The sequence below is a fragment of the Cicer arietinum genome, chromosome 6, assembly GCF_000331145.2.
Source record: "Cicer arietinum cultivar CDC Frontier isolate Library 1 chromosome 6, Cicar.CDCFrontier_v2.0, whole genome shotgun sequence".
Lineage (NCBI taxonomy): Eukaryota > Viridiplantae > Streptophyta > Magnoliopsida > Fabales > Fabaceae > Cicer > Cicer arietinum.
The window spans coordinates 37,040,874-37,060,829 of record NC_021165.2 but is presented as its reverse complement, the minus strand read 5'-3'; the positions used below and the strand labels follow the sequence as shown (position 1 = coordinate 37,060,829).

General features: G+C 32.3%; 1 protein-coding gene across 1 annotated transcript; it reads left to right on the top strand.

Annotated features, from left to right (window-relative positions):
• Positions 1-14,950: 14,950 nt before the first annotated feature.
• LOC101502479 (FT-interacting protein 1-like) lies at positions 14,951-18,525 on the top strand. Its single transcript, XM_004506431.4, has one exon. The coding sequence runs from the start codon at positions 15,029-15,031 to the stop codon at positions 18,431-18,433; it is 3,405 nt and encodes a 1,134-aa protein (XP_004506488.1). The 5' UTR covers positions 14,951-15,028; the 3' UTR covers positions 18,434-18,525.
• The last annotated feature ends 1,431 nt before the right edge of the window (positions 18,526-19,956 follow it).

Genomic DNA, 19,956 nt, shown 5'->3' with positions numbered 1-19,956 from the left:
CAAAATGGTAATTTAACAAACAATAATAAATAAATCAATTTATAATCTATTATTACAATTCATAAAATCTCAATTTTAATAGAGTTAGGGTCTTGACAAAAATATATTTTTAGAAGAAAATACCAATCAAAACACATAACTCTTTTTCCATTCTAAATTTCCAAAATAAATGTACCATGAAAGTTTAAAGGGTGTAATTACTCACCTCTTGAAGCGTTCTTGATATGTTGTTTGCTAATAACCGTTACCACAACCACAAAGCACTCTAGCTACTCTTTATTTGGGTATACTTCTATCTTTTTAGATTTATAGTTCTTCCTTTTTTTTCTTCTATCCGCATGTTATTCTTAGTAATTGTATATATATATATATATATATATATATATATATATATAATGTTACATAATAGGCTTTTAAAAAATAAGTTAAGGAGGTCTTTTACAGTGCTCTTTCAAAGAGCGATGTAATAGGCTTTTAAAAACTAAGTTAATGAGGTCTTTTACAGCGCTCTTTCAATGAGCGTTGTAATAGGGTTTTATATATAACAGTAAACCGCTTTTGTTTCCTCTTCATTTCGTAAACTTCACTACGCTTCAGAGTCCTCCACCTATTCATTGTCCTTCTCATTGCGAACCCTATTGTCCATACGAACCATATTGCCAACCATCTTCATTGCGAACCATCTCCATATTTGTTACTATCCCTATCAACTCACATTCAAATATTATCCCTAAACCGCTTCAGTTTCCTCTTCATTACGTAAACTTACTACGCTTGTTTCCTCCTCCTCTTCATTCTCCTTCTCATTGTGAACCCTACGAACAATATTGCCTTGTTACTAACCCTCATTACGTAAACTTCATACGCTTATTTCCTCTTAATTCTCCTTGACATTGCGAACCATCTTTGTTTCTGTGAACCCTACTCTCCTACGAACCGTTCATATTTCTGCGCTGTTCTTCTTTGTTCGTATTTTTGCGCCGTAACCCTATTGTTCTTCTATTTTTCAGGTATTGTATTTATTAGTTTTTTGTTTCACTAAAATGCATGTTGAACTTATACTTCTATCAATGCACAAATATTTATCGACTTATATGTTTTATTTTATAGTGCCCTCGTCAAACTAACAACATCGACTATGGGTACTATATACTGCGATCCATGAAGGAGATTGTTGATATGAATCAAACTATAATCCCAGAAACGGTACAATATTTTCATTATTTGATTTTCATATATAAACTATGTATATATTTGATTCTAACTTACTTATGTTCAATTTTTATATCGCACAGTACTTTGACAATTCCAGTCCAACATACTCTGGAAGAGATCTAGTTGAAATAAAGGAAGACTGGTGTCAGTATGTGATTGAAATGAAAATTATTTGATTTGCTGGGAAATGGCATGCTGCAAGGGATAGTTATATGAATATATGGTAGTTCTGTTCTGTGTAGTTATGATAGTTATATGTATATGAATAGGGCACATTTGAAAATTTGTGGATATGTAGTTATATGAATATGTATATAGTTCTGTGCTGTTGTCAATATGTGAATATGTATATGAATATGTTGTGAACTGATTGTGTAAATATGTAAAGTTATAAAGTTAAATTATAAAGTTATATAGTTATGTTGTTGTGTACTGATTGTATGAACTGATTCTTCTTGAAAATGATTTTGGAAAAAAATTAAAAGATAGCGTTGTAATAGGTGCATAATAATGCATCTATTGAATGCACCTTTTACATCGCTTTTCCAAAAAAGCGCTGTAATAGGTGCATAATAATGCATCTATTGAATGCACCTTTCACAACGCTTTTTCAAAAAAGTGCTATAATAGGTGCATAATAATGCATCTATTGAATGCACCTTTATAGCGTTTTTTCCAAAAAGCGTTGTAAAACGAGTACAACAAGCGCATAGTATATCTAACTATTTTATTGCGCTTTTTTATTTTAAAAAGTGTTGTATCTTTTTACAGCGTCGGATGCTACAACGCTTATTTTTTTTTAAAAAGCGATGTAAATGACTTAAAAAAAGCGTTGTGAAATAGGTTTTTTCGCGTAGTGTTTTGAAGTTATTTTTAAACAAAACACATGTAAAGTCAAGCATGCATCTTCTAAAAAAAAAAATTCTTTTTTGGGTCGAGAAGAAAAATAATGCATGTCTTATATTTAGAAGAATTACTAACTAGATCGTGTTTTATGACCATAAACTAACAAAAGTGGATATGACACAAACAAACTGGAGCATGAAAACAATTTCAAAATTAACCAAACTTGATCTTGTTCAAGGCCTGCCAAAGATCAGTTTTGACAAAGATAGAATATGTGAAACATGTACTAAAGAAGAACATGTCAAGAGTAGTTTCTATTCAAAAGACTTTGTTTCAACTCAAAAACCTCTTGAGCTATATGTCACATTGATCTCTTTGATCCTATCAAAACTACAAGTCTAGGAGAAATGAGATATGGCTTTGTAATTATTGATGATATTTTAGGATTCACATCGGAGCTATTCTTATCCTCATATTTATTTATTTTTCACTCATTGATCACATATCATCTAGAACTAATATATTTTATTTATCTCTAACATACCCATAACATTATAGACTTTCTATTTGAAACCAAGGTTGATCTTGAGTTAATTTAAATTTAGTTCAGTAATTAAGATTTTAAAAAGGGATCACAATTCAAATCTCCTTCCTTGTGATTGATGTTGCTACTTCAGGGAGGATTCGTCTTGATCCTTTGAGAGATGTTGCACATTAGACCGTTGTGATATTTGATAATGTGATTCTTAGACCCATATTTAGGTACCACACACCCAAAAAGAATTTTGAAAATAACCTTGTACTTAGGTTTTAAGTGCACGAACTTAGAGTTCACCTTAGGATCTTCGAATAACTATTTATTGATTATCGATGAGCAAACCTTTGACTCATAACCATTCTCAACCAACATACCTTCATTTGGGCATCTTGTAATGGCAACGAGGTATTTTTGACTGATCTTCATTGGAAGCCCTAACACAGTTCTTGGTACTTCGCCGTTTGTGTTTGCATCAATGAATCTCCAAAATTCTTTAGCTAGAATGTCCAGAGCTACCTCTTGTTCTAGGTTAAAGTACTTATACCAACCTATTATAGCAAAATCCTCAATAAAATCAAACTCATTTTCAGCAAGGTTTGTGAAGTTGACCTTGAGTTCATGAAGAATTTCTAACTGATCAAGATGGAATTGCATGGAAGGAACATATGAGACGTTGTTGAGTGAATGGTTTAAGGATGAACTTGAAGCCATTGAAGCATGATTTAGAGATATATGGGGAAGTTTGAAGGTTTGAAACAGAGAAACTGTTGGAGTATGTGAGAGTTGTGAGTATCGTGAGTGATAAATAGGTTTTATGAAAAATGTTTGAGTTTCTAACCCCATTACTAACACGCAGCGTAAATATGCATGAGAAACACCTGTTAGAGTATCATGACTTAAAAGTAAAACTATAAATATTTAAAATTAATGGAATTTAGATGGACTAGATGCACAAATAAATTCAATGTTGTTAGAGGCGGAGCATATATACATTTAACCCTTCACTCTATTTTAACTTAGGCAAAAATGTGGAGGATTGAACATCATTCTTGTATAAACAAAATATTAAGATAGTTCTTTATAAAATTGTTTAATGTCTAAAATATCCTTTTGGACATAATACCTTATAAAATGATGTTTGATCTCTCTATGTTTTTCTCTTTATAAATTGATATTTTTCCCTTCAATATATGTTTTTCGCTTGCCTTTTGCTTGACTAGGAGATTAGATTCTTGCCAAGGAATGTACAATTTCCACTAGTTCTCTTCCTTTCTAACTTGTCTTTGTCATAGTCAGCATCATTAAAACCTACTAACATGTACTCAGAGGAGGGCTTATAACACAAACAAAGGTTAGTAGAGCCTTTCAAATATTTAAAGATCCTCTTAAGGGTTGTTTAGTGACACATTCCTTTGATGAATTTGGATTCCAAAAAAGAATTTTAATTCTCTCATCATGCTCATCTAAACATACATTAACTTAAAAAACTCTTGGCAGAGCTTGCCGTTAGTAGAACTAAAGATATTATCATCAATATATATTTTGACAACGAGAAGGTCGTTCTTAGATGATTTTCTAAAAAAACTTAGTTACAACCTGACCTTTTTCATCCACACCCCTCATAATGAAGAATTTATCCACTGATTCAAAACTTGAATTACAATAGCATGTGACCTTACAAGTCAGTCTTCTCTAAACAACTTGAACCTACATACTTTTAGAGGCAAACTACACCTTGACCACTACAAGTAATGTCTTTTCTACACAACCTATGATCCAAAGATTGTTAAAGGCAAACTACTCACTCGATCCTACAAGTCAAGTCTTATGAACACAACCTAAGATCCACAAATTCCTTTAGACACACTAAAGCCATTATCGGGATGGGTTACAATGAGTTGGAAACTGTTTGGTTTTTGCTTCTAATAAGAAGATTTTATACAATGATTTTCCCAAACTACAACACTTAAAGTATTTTACTTTGAACGAGTGTTTTGCTAGAACTTAAAACCTTAAACACTGAATACTTAGAAAAATTGAGTTCTTGAGTTTTTCTGAATAACTTTAGTTTTTTGGATTTCAAAGTTTGTTGTTCGTTGTTTTTGTATATTGTTATGCCTATTGTTTTTAGCCTTGATCCACTATTTATAGATAAAATTAGGGTTCGTGAATTTATTGTTGAGTTTCAGAATCGTATCTCAAATCCACCTTGGTCAACAAACATTTCTTCCCAATATAATTTTGATTGATACGATCTTGATAATTTGACCATTAGCCAATCTTTATTTCCCAATTTTATATGAGCAATTCTTATAGAACAATGGCTTCAGACTTTAGAGACCTGCTCAGTGGGTTACTGTTATCAGAGAGGCATGTACATGTTACATTTCATTAGAGCCATGGAAACTCTAAAAACACGTTGAATCTTCAGACGCACATAATTCTTCAAATGCACACTGATTTACTAGATACCCACTGGGCTTCCAAAAGCATGTTATCAGAGGCAGATGCAAGTATTTTTCTAGAGTGTGCGTTTGTCCGATTTTGAGGATTTTGTTGACTAATTTGATTTTGTTTCCTCTAACCTTTTTACTTCATCTAATGACTTCCTCTGGTGATATTCTCTATTGGTCCAAACTTCCTCTAATGACTTCCTCTAGTGATATTCTCTGTTGACTAATTTTATTTCATTTTCTCTTGTCATTTCCTTTGATTTTCATGTTCTAATTTCTTCATACTTAATGAAGCCATTGGTCCAAATTTATTGTTCTCATATAATACTTTTGTTAGCATCAAAACTATAATTTGAAAACTAACTTGGTTCCAACAATCTCCTCCTCTTTAATGATAGCAAAACTATATTTTGATAACAACTTTTCTTTTATTAACTGACTCCCCCTGACTTAAGGCTCCCCTTAAGTCCAAGTAATTTTGTCATTATCTCCCCACATTATTGTTCTCAAATATCTTTCTCCCTTTTTGTCATAAGAAAAAAGACTTGAAAGTGAATCCTCTTTAATAGAATGAACAGAACACAAAATGTAGCCTTATATGAGCAAAACATAAAATTTATCCTAGTATAAATCTAAACTACTCTAACTTTGGCACAACATCATTCAGGCATAAACGTAAGGTTTAGATTTTTCCTAATGAAGTCAAATCTATCTTCAACTAGTGGTTTAGTGAATATGTTAGGCCATTGGTGTTCGGTGTCTAAAAACTGGATATTTAGTACTCCTTTTTGAACTGGGTTCTTGGTTAGGAAAATGGCATCAATGTTGTCACAAAATATAGGAATGTTATTCTCAAGAATCTTGTAATCTTCTAGTTGATGTTTTATCTATAGCAATTGAGAATTGAAACCAATTGCAGAAATGTACTCATCATGTGTTGTTGACATTACAATTGTGTTTTATCTCTTACTTAACCATGAGATTAAGTTTTCACCAAGAAATGTTCAATTTCTACTAGTGCTTTTTCTCTCAAGTTTGTCTCCAACAGGAGTTTGCACCAGGAATTTTGAAATTCGGAATGATTAAGATTTCGAGTGGACTACTTGAAGACATTGTGAATTCTCAAGATGACACCTTAATTCAAGAGAAGAGGAACCTAATAGTGCAAGGGAAGACAACTGAGTTTAAGATCGGATCAGATAATATTTTGAGATGTAATGGTAGGATTTGTGTACCAGAAATTACAGATATGAGGAAGACAATTTTAGAAGAGACTCATAAGAGTAAATTGAGTATTCATCCTGGAGCAACAAAGATGTATCAGGATTTGAGGCAAAATTATTGGTGGCCAGGAATGAAGAGACATGTAGCGGAGTATGTATCAACTTGTTTAACTTGTTAGAAGACGAATGTGGAACATCAGCGACATGCTGGAATGTTGCAACCTTTAGATATACCTGAATGGAAGTAGGACAACATTTCCATGGATTTTATAATTGGATTACTGAAAACAAGGAGAAAGAATGATTCTATTTGGGTGATAGTGGATCAATTAACTAAATCTGCATAATTTTTACTAGTAAAGACCATTTATAAGGTAGATAAGCTAACAGAGATCTACATTGCTAAGATTGTGAGATTACACGGAGTACCATCGAGTATCGTATCGGACCGTGACCCAAAGCTCACATCACATTTTTGGGGAGCTTTGCAAGAAGCGTTGGGAACGAAACTAAGATTGAGTTCAACTTACCATCCACAAATGGACGGACAAACTGAGAGGACAAATCAGTCATTGGAAGATCTTTTGAGGGCATGTGTATTAGATGATAGAGGAAGTTGGAATGATGTACTTCCGTTGGTTGAGTTTACCTACAATAATAGTTTCCACGCAAGTATTGGAATGGCACCATATGAGGCTTTATATGGGCGCAAGTGTTAAACACCTTTGTTTTGGTATAAGGGCGGTGAAAGTATGATTGTAGGACCGGAGATGGTACAACAGACTACTGATAAGGTAAAGAAAATAAAGGAGAAAATGAAGACTTCACAAGATCGTCAGAAGAGTTATGCGAACAAGTGTCGCAGACTTCTAGAATTCGAATAGGATGACCATGTATTTCTAAGAGTCACGCCTGCGACTGGAGTTGGTAGAGCCTTGAAAGCGAAGAAATTGACTATGAAATTCATTGGACCATATCCGATTTCTGCACGAATTGGACTTTTTGCTTATCGGATTGTATTGCCCCCGATACTGTCCAATATCCACGACGTGTTTCATGTGTCGCAGTTAAGGAAATACCTTGCAGATCCGTGTGATCGAACCAGACACAATTCAACTAAAGGATAACTTGTCATTCAAAGTATTACCTATAAGAATTGATGACAGGAAGATTAAGCGATTGAGGAACAAGGATGTTTTGTTGGTCAAGGTGATCTGGAACCCAATTACTGGAGATGCGACTTGGGAATAAGAGAGCAAGATGAGGGAACAACACCCTAAGTTGTTTATCGACGCGTAGTTTCGAGAACAAAACTAATTTTAGGGGGGGAGTAATGTAAGACCCTTAGTTTTAAATGCTAATTTATGTATTTTGGTATTGAACTCTGAGACTTTTTAGCCAAGTTATTGATATTTTGTGAGTTTAATGCCCAAAAATATCTTTTGATGCCCCGATTAAAATTATTCGTCGATAAATAAATTAGATTAAGTACAATGAATTTTTTGTCGAAGAATAATTTATTCATGTTACGAACAATTTAATACTGGGTAGTTACGTTAAAATATCTCAGGTTGTTGAAAATTTTATCTGCCAATTGAGTTGCGATGAGAGTAAATATTTTTATCAAAATGGTTTGAGAAGTGATGTGGAAGTGATTATTTTCAGAAATATTTAAAATATGTAAATATTTAGATATTGTTTGGTTATATTTAAGATATATATATATATATATATATATATATATTGGGAAAGAAAAAGAGAGGAAAAGGAAAAAAAAAAAAAGGAAAAGAAAGAAAAACAGGAGAAAGAAAAAGGAAAGAAACGCGTAATCTTTCTTCCTCTCCCTGCCTCGCGATCACGTCTCCTTCTTCGTTCTTTTCTTTTGCTTCTTTTGCTTCAAGAAAAGAAACCCAAAGTTTGGAGGGTGAGAAAGAAAAGTTTCTTCTTCTTCTTCCCTGATTTGAAAACGAAGGAAACTGGGTTAGGGGTTTTCAAAATCGTCAAACAAAACCTCCACATTTCTTCTAGATCTAAGTTTTATTCCGCGAAGAGATAAAAGGGAAAAATTGTTCATCTTCCCGCTACGGAGCTAGTGAACTAACTTTGGAAGCGACAACGCGAGCGAAGATTTTATTAGAATTAATCGCGGTACCGTAATCGCTCGTTAAAGCTAACGTTGAGGTAAAGGCTCCTTCCAAATTTTTAGCTTGCATATAGGATGCTATATGTGTATTTGTGGAGTTGGAATTTGGTGAAATTGATGTGTGATTTTGTGGAAAAGGAATTTAATTCATTTATGTGTGTTTTGAGGAAATTAATGTTGATGTGTTTGAGGTGTGATTTGTGAAAATTAATTTGGCGTGATTTATGTTGGAAAATGAGGAAATTTATGGGTGATTGATGATTGAACTTGGTGTGGATTTTGTGGAATTTGAATTGACCGAATTTAATGTAAATTGTGGATTAAATTTGATGTGTGGTGGTGGAAATAGAGTTAATCCAATTTATTAATCCAATTTATGTATGGATTGAATTTGGAGATGTGATTCATGTGTGATTGTGGAAATTGAAATTGGTGTGAATAAATATGTTTGAGTATGCTCTGTGTTGAATTTGAAAATCATTAGTTAAATGAGTATTAAAAATGGGGAAGCTTTTAATATCTGCACTTACTTAATGATTGTTGTGGAAAGAGTCAGAGTATGCTCATGTATTTCATAGTACATGGTGACCGCGATGGTGCCATGGTGATAGTGGTGACCGTGATGGGCCACGAGATGATGCCATGTGAATTGTTGGTTCATCTTATCCTTGCAGAGATTTTCGTGTTGTGTAGGTCCGTGATAGACTGCACATTTTTGTAAATCGTGCTGACCTGTGATAGGTGGCACCTCAGTAAATAGTACTGGTATATGATAGGCAGTACGTTTACGATTTACGTTTATTTTTGTAAATCATGCTGACCCATGATATGTGGCACCTCGGTAAATAGTATTGGTCTGTGGTAGGCGATACGTTTAAGATTTACGCTTTTTAGTAAATTGTGCTGACCCGTGATAGGTGGCATCTTGGTAATTAGTACTGGCATGTGATAGGCGGTATAATTATGATTTACGCCCATTCGAGGAGGGTATTGGTTCGGATTCCGGAATTCATGCATTTTGGCATATACGCATTGCATTAGGGTGCTTGGCACGCGAGTCATGTTTGATATACTGTGATGATTGCATATGTATACTCAGTTGATGTTGTGATTGTGCCGAAATAGATAAGTGTGATTGTTTGGATTTGTTTGTAAGTGTGGATTGATTGTGAAACCATTTTCGAAACTGAATTCTGCAGTTTTCTGCACTTGTATTTGAATACAAGAAGGTTGTAGTCAAATACAGATGTTCTGATTTTGCTATTGACTTCTGAAACAGCTTTGTATTCGAATACAATGAGGTTGTAGTCGAATACAGTTATCTTGATTTTTCTGTATTCAAATACGAGGATGCTGTATTCGAATACAGTTGTGTTGTTTTTGCTTCTGACTTATGAATTAGCACTGTACTCGAATACAGGGATGCTATATTTGAATACGACAGTGCAGTTTTGTTAAAAACTTCATTTTTCAACTTGTTTTGACATATGAAAACCCTTTCAAGGAGTATGCTAAGATGAAAGGTTATTTTGTGCATTTAAAATTTAAATGCTATGTGATATTTGTTAATTTCGGTTGGTGACCTTTACAATTATTGTGGAAATCTGGGCTTTGCCCTCATATGAGAACCAGGATTGTCCTACCGGGTAGTACCCTGTAGATGGACACGTAGTTAGACATACCTGACCGGTTTTGTGTCAGAGGGATCATGCGGGACGTGAGGAGATCACCCGGGTTGTATAGTTTTTTTTGAAGCATGATCAAATTAGATAGTGTATAGGGGCTAGATGTCTTCCTTTTGCGGTTGTAGTTACTTTATTTTGGAAAACTGTACCTATGCCTTATATTGTCAGCTTGACTTTTGTTTTGATGGGTCCATGTACCACTTTTTGATGTGACGTAGGGAGTTAAAATTCTTGGGGCAATGCTTTTGTACAGGTGTTTATCGAGAATATCCCAGGGGTATGAGCTATGTCTGATAGGTCTCATATCCCCGGTGCATTTTGCTGTTTAAATACTTTTAATTTTTATTTCAAAAACTATTTCCGCTGCTTGTAAATATTGTTGACTTTTGTCGTTGTGTTACGACTTAAATATTTTATCCAAAAGTGTTTCCTTCTTAATTTCTGAAATTCGATTTTTGTTTTTTAAAAACAAAAACGGGCTGTTACATTACTCAGTTTATCATACCATGTCCTAGGTGCTTGTCTTAGACCATATTGTTATTTACTACGTTTAAATACACGGTCTGTAAATTCTGAACTTTCAAAACCTGGGGTTTTCTTAACATAGACTTCTTCACATATATACCCATTGATTATAGCATTTGGGCACATGTTTCTAACTTTTTAGTTTGGTATTTTAAAAGCTCTTTATAGCTTAGATTAATATTTTTAGCTTGTTTCTAAACTTTGGGTCGAATTTGAATTATAATTTTATTTTTTGCATTTTAATTTTATTATTTGTATTTTGACTATTGTTCGCTCTATAGGCCATACCTTGATATCTGGATATCAGATTGGTGCATACGAGTAGGCGTTGGAAAGCTAAAAATCATAGATACAACTTTTGTGTTGGAAGAAAAGACCAATTCCGAACTTTACTAGGCCTAAATTGCAGATTTCATAATCTGGACTTTTGTAATAATTTTAAATAGCGGGTCACTTGTTTTTAAACCCTAAAGCCCAATATCAAGTACTATATATTGACAATTTTGTTTCTTTTCTACGGATGGAAAAATTAGGATTCGGATTGCTACAAGAAATAAATAGTTTTTATTTTAATTTCATGGAAGACTAATTTTGTAAGATTAATCAACGAGTTCAGAGTTTCATCAACACCTTGAGATTCAGGTTACACTGTCGATTTTGATTCATGATTACATTCTTGTTTATTTGATTATATTGATATTTCGATTGCTTAAATTGAATTTCAATAGGATCGATTTAATTTATTTGACATAATTTGGTTTTGATTTCTAATTTAATTAAATTATAATTTGGCGACGCTTGATCGTTAATTGTAATATTTTGATGATTGTGATGCTTAATCCAATCAAAGAAACCAAATTCACATGTGATTGATTACGCTTATTTGATCAATTCTATAGTCAAATAAGAACAGAGTCACGAATTATAGATTAAACTCATTGATAGAATCTATGATAGGTTTGAAACTCGAATAAGTGGATTAATTGTTTGGCTAATCTGTTAAATAAAAAATCTAAAAAAAAACCCTTTTTAATTTCAACTTTCAATTCAGTTATTATTATTATATCAAAAGTCCTTGCGAAACGATTCGAGTTATTACCTCTATTTACATTTTATTAATTATATTTGACTCGTGTGCGACAACAGATCAAATTGGCACCGTTGTCAGGGACTCTCTGATAACAATATTAACCGATATTAACTCTGTTTCCAGGCTACTGTCTCGGATTGCTCCGAAATTTTTTCAGAAAATCAAAAGAAAAAAAAATCAAGGAATAGGAGTCCCGTATAAAAAACTTATACGGAAAACGACAGTCAAAATCCCAAATTCCTTTGTTTAGACCATTTTTTCAATTTGTTTCATTTTTCATATTCTCCAAAAATTCCAAAAAAATTTGTGTTGCCTGTATTTGATTTTTAGAAAATTTTGGGGGTATTTTTATATTTTTTGGATTTTATTTGATAGAGTTTTCAATTTTTCACTTCAATTTTAACAATAGGGACATTGTTGGAATTTTTCAGAATTGTTATTTTGCATTGCTTTGTTATGATAATGCATGACTAGGGTTAGTTATGTGAATCTTCATTCCTTTGAACCTGAAATAGATATGACATTTCATTTACGTGGTAGACTTAATATAGCTGCTAGGGTTAACGAGTCAGAGTCAGATAGTGAAAATGACAATTTGCTGCAAAATATGGCTGATGCGAATAATAGAACCTTAAGACAACTTGTTGCATTTAATGTCAATTATAATGCATTGTGTGTCACATATCCTGAAGTTACTGTACCGTTTGAACTTAAATCTTTATTAATACACTTGCTTCTAAAGTTTAATGGTCTTGCAGGTGAGGATCCCCACAAACACTTGAAGGAATTCCATATTGTGTGTTCTACCATGAAGCCTCAAGGAGTCACAGAAGACCACATTAAGCTGAGAACATTTCCATTTTCACTCCAAGATGCTGCCAAAGACTGATTATACTACCTTCAACTAGGTTCTGTTACAAGTTGGAATGATCTCAAGATATTGTTTCTAGAAAAAAAAATTCCCTGCCTCACGAGCTGCTTCAATCATAAAAGAAATATGTGGTATTAGACAGATTGACAAGGAATCATTACATGAGTATTAAGAGAGATTCAAGAAATTAGTATCAAGCTGTCCTCATGACCAGATTTCTAAATAATCGCGTATCCAATATTTTTAAATGTTTAAGTTTCCTTTTTTAAAGTTTATCCGTTTTAGTTTTAATTAATAATAACAAAATTTAAATAACTAATAATGTTTTTCTTCTTCTAAATTTTAAAAAATTGTTTTTCTTAAATAGATATGACACGTGGCAGTCCACATTATTAAAATAGTCCACGTGATCAGAACCTACTAACATATAACACTAGTCTAGTCATCATCAACTTGATAGTGGGGATTAATTCTGCAAAACAATGAAAATACATACGAGGGACCAAATAATTGTTAAAATTTAAATAGAAAGTTAAAAGATTCTAATTTTGTAAAGATTAAATAAATAATTAACCATTAAAATAATTTTGATAAACAACTAAAAATTAATTTATTATTTGTTTTAAAAATCACAAATGATATATATATATATTAAAGCTTATTTGTAATATATATATATAGACGTAGAATCAATAACGTTTTTTAATTTACATTTTAATGGTTTCTTATTTTTATGTTATTATGTCACATTTAGAAGTAGTTTTATTTTTGTTTTAAAAGATTTTATTTTTAAATGTAGTTTAATGTCTTTGAATTTGTTGGACCGACTCTAACACTTGTAAATCGGTCTGACTTATTTCTATTTTTATTGGTCATCAAATAATAATATTAGTTAACTTTTTTTTTTATTTTTTAAGATTTTCACATAATTATATTTTTTTGAATAAATGAAGGTAATTTTAGAGTTCAAATCTTAGTCCTAGTGTTTAAACTCTTTTTAATATCTCTTAATTCACCGATCAAATTATCTATTTCAAAAAATAATTGTCTAGTACTTGTAACATATTTAAACATATTATATTTATAGAAGAAAGGACTCAATCATTGTGTTGACCTTTTAAAATTAATCATATTTTAGATAAAATTTGCAAGTTAAAAATATTGGATTCCACAACCAAATTGTGGCATAAATATGATATGCATACGTAAAATTGGTAAAATTCTCATCAAAATAGGAGACAATTATAAATATATAAAACACAATCTTAAAAGAAGTAGGACAATAAAAGCACAAACAAAGAATCTCAAGCTTATGTCACAAGCCCCTAAGCTAATCCTCTTTTGCTATTTGGGGATTCAGCCATGCCTTTCACGCTTTGTTCATTCACTTTTCTTTTTTCTTCTTTACTTTGGCATTGCTGTACATAGAAGAAAGTAATTATGCTAAAAATGCACATATAATAACTAAGTATATATACAATTGCTTTCATTCAATTAGTCCCTTTAGGTTATTACCTTCATTAAGTATATTACAACATGACAGAAAGTTGAGAATCTTTATGCTGTTTGAATAAGTTAGGAATCAAATAAATTTTCCTTATTCAAATCATAGAAATATCTATCGAAATTAGAAACTCAATGCAATCAATATAAAAAGCTAGCAAATAGCAGCTAAAATGGGCAACTCATGACTCTATATATAAGTTAGGTTTCATATTCCGCAGGTCTCTTTACTATTTGAATTTTTAAATAAATCACTAAATTAAAAAAAAGTTTGTAATTAAGTTCCCGAATATGTAAAAAATACTCAATTAGTTCTAAACTAATTAAATATCTTTTAATCAAGTTTCATGAACTTTTAAATAATTTATAATTATGTCCCTTCATACCTTTTAAATAATTTTAATTAGTTTCGACCTTTTAAATAATTTGTATTTAAATATTCAGCGACTTAATTATAAATTATTTAATAATTTAGGGATTTCCATTAAAATCTTCTTAGTTTAAGGTTTAATTAAACATTACTAATAAATATCGGATTCAATTACAAATTTTTTTATTTAGAGATCTATTTAAAAAAAATTAAATACTTCAGGTACTTACAGAGTAATTGAAACGAAAAATCAAAATTCTGTTATACCATTTGTCATCGTCATTAATAGTTTTCGACAAAATAGTTTCATGTTTGTTAAGATTGAAGAATTAATATACAACCTTAACAAGTACGAAACAACCTTTAGACCACAAGAATGTCAGCTTTAATCTCATGCATCTTCACCATGAAATTATTCTTTGCTTCACCAAAACCTTGTCACCTTTTATCTATTTCATTCTTAAGTACAACTTCTTTACTTCAAAATCAAATTTCCAATTACTTTGATAGATAGCAACATAGTTGCAACTACTTGTAGCATATTATAGACACTAATAAAAAAAGATATGAAACTAATCATAGTAGAAGTTATTAATGCTCATGATCTTATGCCAAAAGATGGTGAAGGATCAGCTAGTCCATTTGTTGAAGTAGACTTTGAAAACCAATTAAGCAGAACAAGAACCGTCCCAAAAAATCTAAACCCAACTTGGAATCAAAAGCTTGTCTTTCATTTAGATACAACCAAACCATACCATCACAAAACTATCGAAGTTTCGGTCTACAACGAGCGGAGACCGATCCACGGCCGAAACTTCCTTGGAAGGGTGATAATTCCTTGCTCTAATATTGTTAAAGAAGGTGATGAAGTTTATCAGATTTTGCCACTTGAAAAGAAGTGGGTTTTTTCATCTGTTAAAGGTGAGATTGGCCTAAAAGTTTACATTTCATCAGAATCCAAAGCTAAAGACTTTTCTCCTATTTTCACTTCAGAACTAGAAAATCTCTCACCTTCTATTACACCAAAACAAGCACAAGAAAATACAAGCCTAAGTCTAACCAACACAACATTAGAATTTGATCCTGGCACCTGTGAAGCACTGATACAAACACAAACCCCAGATACGACACTGACACAGACACCAGACACAACTGCAACACCAAGGGAAGAAATAGAAGAAGCATATTCTGTTTCTGCATCCAATTACTCCACTGAAGAATATCAATCTAGCAACATTGATTTTGATCAAGAGCCAAAGATAGAAATCAAAGAACCTGACATACAAATATCTACTCAACAACTAGACAAACATCAAGTTCATCAACAACCAAGGATTTCAATAAAGAAAAGACCACAACAAGATAATCTATTCACAATGCACTCATTTGATCCTCAAGCTCAATCTAGCCATGTTGAAAACTATAATCACAACAATATGGACTCCAACATGCAACCAAGGATTTCAATTAAGCGGCGACCTCAAGTCCATTCTAGGTATGATGAAAGATTCAATCTTAAAGGAACCAACCAACAACCAAGGATTTTAGTAGAGACACCGCGAAGTGTTTCTTCACCCCCAAGGCACAATGTAGATCATCAAGTCCATACTAGCAATGATGGAGACTACAATCTCAAGGAAACAAATCCAGATATTGGTGAGAAGTGGCTTAATGGTGGAAGAAAATGGATGAGTGGTGGTGAAAGATTCACAACCACACATGATCTTGTTGAGCAGATGTTTTATCTATACGTTCGTGTAGCGAAAGCAAAGGATCTTCCACCAGGAACAATCACCTCAAGTTGTGATCCTTATGTGGAAGTGAAGCTAGGGAACTATAGAGGAAGAACAAAGCACTTTGAGAAGAAATTGAATCCAGAATGGAACCAAGTATTTGCTTTCTCGAAAGACCGAATTCAAGCTTCGGTCCTCGAAGTCTTTGTAAAAGATAAAGAAATGGTTGGAAGAGATGACTATCTAGGAATGGTAGTTTTTGACCTCAATGAGGTTCCAACAAGAGTTCCACCAGATAGTCCATTAGCTCCTCAATGGTATAGACTTCAAGGCTTGCGAGGCGAAGGAATGGTGAGAGGCGATATTATGCTAGCAGTTTGGATGGGAACACAAGCTGATGAAGCTTTCTCAGATGCTTGGCATTCTGATGCTGCAACTGTCTATGGTGAAGGTGTTTACAACATAAGATCAAAGGTTTATGTGTCTCCAAAACTATGGTATCTAAGAGTTAATGTCATTGAAGCTCAAGATGTTATACCGAGGGACAGATACCGATTACCAGAGGTTTCTGTGAAGGCTCAATTAGGCTGCCAAGTATTGAGGACAAAGATTTGTTCCACTAGAACAACTACTCCACTTTGGAATGAAGATTTGGTTTTTGTAGCAGCTGAACCATTTGAGGAGCAATTGACTATAACTGTGGAGGATCATGTTCAGCCTTCAAAAGATGAGGTACTTGGAAAAATAATCTTACCTTTAAACCTCTTTGAGAAGCGGCTAGACCATCGACCGGTTCACTCTCGATGGTTCAATCTCGAGAAATATGGTTTTGGAGTACTAGAAGGTGATAGAAGAAATGAGCTTAAATTTTCAAGCAGGGTTCACCTTAGAATTTGCCTCGATGGCGGATACCATGTTTTAGACGAATCGACATTGTACATAAGTGATCAAAGACCAACAGCTAGACAACTATGGAAGCAGCCTATTGGAATACTTGAAGTAGGAATCTTAGGAGCAAAAGGGCTTCTCCCTATGAAAATGAAAGATGGAAATGGTAGCACAGATTCTTATTGTGTTGCAAAATATGGTCAGAAATGGATCAGAACAAGAACACTTTTAGACACTTTTAGTCCTAAATGGAATGAACAATACACATGGGAGGTTTATGATCCTTGCACTGTCATAACATTAGGTGTTTTTGACAATTGCCATTTAGGTGGAGGAGATAAAAAAGCTTCGAATGGAAGTCCAATCCAAGATTCAAGAATTGGAAAAGTAAGGATTAGGCTTTCAACACTAGAAGCTAACAAAATTTACACAAATTCTTATCCACTTCTTGTTTTACACCAACATGGAGTTAAGAAAATGGGTGAGCTTCAACTTGCAGTGAGGTTCACTACACTCTCTATAGCTAACATGTTTCATATCTATGGCCAGCCATTGCTTCCAAAGATGCATTATTTACAACCTTTCACAGTTAATCAAATAGAGAACTTAAGGTACCAAGCAATGAGTATTGTAGCAATGAGGCTTGGTAGAGCTGAACCTCCCCTTAGGAAGGAAGTAGTTGAATACATGTTGGATGTTGATTCAAATATATGGAGCATGAGAAGAAGCAAAGCTAACTTCTTTCGCGCGATGTCGCTTTTCTCTAGTCTAATCACAATCGGAAGATGGTTTGATGATGTTTGTCACTGGAAAAATCACATCACATCGATACTAGTCCACATCCTCTTTTTGATACTTTTATGGTATCCAGAATTGATACTGCCAACTTTTTTTCTATACATGTTCTTGATTGGACTATGGAACTATCGGTTTCGTCCGCGAAATCCACCTCATATGGATACTAAACTATCATGGGCTGAATCGGTCCACCCTGACGAGCTCGACGAAGAATTTGACACATTTCCAACATCAAGATCACATGATGTTGTCAGAATGAGGTATGATAGACTCAGAAGTGTTGCAGGTAGGATTCAAACAATTGTTGGAGACATAGCTACACAAGGGGAGAGGTTTACGTCTTTATTGAGCTGGAGAGATCCTAGAGGAACAACAATCTTTGTGTTGTTTAGCTTTTGTGCTGCTTTTGTTCTTTATGTAACACCATTTAGAGTTGTGGCTTTGATGACAGGTTTGTATCATTTGAGACATCCAAGGTTTAGGAACAAGCTGCCTTGTGTTCCAAGTAATTTCTTCAAGAGGCTGCCTGCTAGAATAGATAGTTTGCTGTGAATTTTTCTATTAACATATAATATATAGTTTCAGGGATCTTTGTTGTTGTAATCACATAGTAACAGTTTGTAATTTATTCATTTCCAGCTTTATTCTTCTTGTTAATTATTATTACCTCTAATCCCTTTTTATAACAAACAGTTTGGTTAAAATTTGGTTAATAAATGTCTTTAGAAACAATGTCTTTAAATGTGCATCAGCAAGTACACTCTCTCAAGGTATAACCATTTTGATAGAGGATTTTCAATTCACAAATGATGAATTTAGTTGTAAAATATAATAAAAAATGCAAAATTCACACATAAGGAATAAAAGAGGCAATTGGAATCTAATCGTAAAATTTGACATGCAATAATATTCTTATGATATAAGGACCCTCTCTAATTTGTAGAAGGTATAGTTAGATTTGGAATCTAATTTTAAATTTGACATGTAAATTTGGACTTGTGGAACTTTAATTGTAAATGTTATATTACTTCTGTCAAATGTGAGTTAGTTAATTTGTTAAGGCTTGCTTGGTTTTATATTTATTTTTATATTTATATTTATATATTTCGATTTTTTTCTTTTTCTTTTCAATTTTAATTTAGAAGGGTCATCTTGTTTTTTACTTATTTCTTTACTATTTTTGATATTTTTAGTTACGTGGCTTGTCTTAAAACAAATTGTGTTCTAAAAGGTGAATCGGTTTAGTAATCATTAATATTCTTTTTATGATCAAGATTTTTTATCACATGATTTTTTTAAGTGTTTATTTTATTAAATTTTCAAAATTTCACAATTCACACTGTTGTATTTGGAGTCACTTGTCAAAAAAAATATTAAAAAAATAATAATAAAACGATACTTTTTTACTGAAATTAAAAATAGAATACTTATTTTTCTTTTTAATTTCTAAAAATAATAATTTATTAATAATTAATTTATATAGGGTGGTGGTCGGTGGTAACCGGCTACCGGACCACCTTCAACCACTGGGTCACCGCTGTGGTTGTTGGAACACCGCATCCATCGAGAACCCCTATTATTTAATTATTAATTAATAAATTAATTATCTATTAAATAATAATAATAATAATAATAATAATAAAAAATTGTTTTCTAAAAATAATCAAAAAAAATGTTTTTACATAACCTTTCTAAAATATTTTAAAAACAGTTTTATATTTCAAAATAATATAAAAAACAGTTGTATTAATATTTAAAAATATTAAAATAATAAATAAAATAATTTTGAGAATTTTAAAAACCATTATTTTGTTTTGCTACAATAAATAAAAACCATTATTATTATTATTATTATTATTATTATTATTATTATTATTATTATAAGTATATAATTTATTATAATATTAAAAAATTGATTAAGTGGATTGAAATGGATCAATTGAATTTGATTTTTTAAAAAGAACTTTTAGTGGATTAGTGGATTGTAAATGAATTAATGAATTATTTTGATTCATCAATTACTATCCAAATCCATACATTCATTTTGTAACCTCTAGTATGCTAGAAAATAGCTC

Coding starts and splice junctions, on each gene's coding strand:
- LOC101502479 (XM_004506431.4), top strand. CDS start 15,029: ATGAAACTAATCATAGTAGAAGTTATTAATGCTCATGATCTTATGCCA.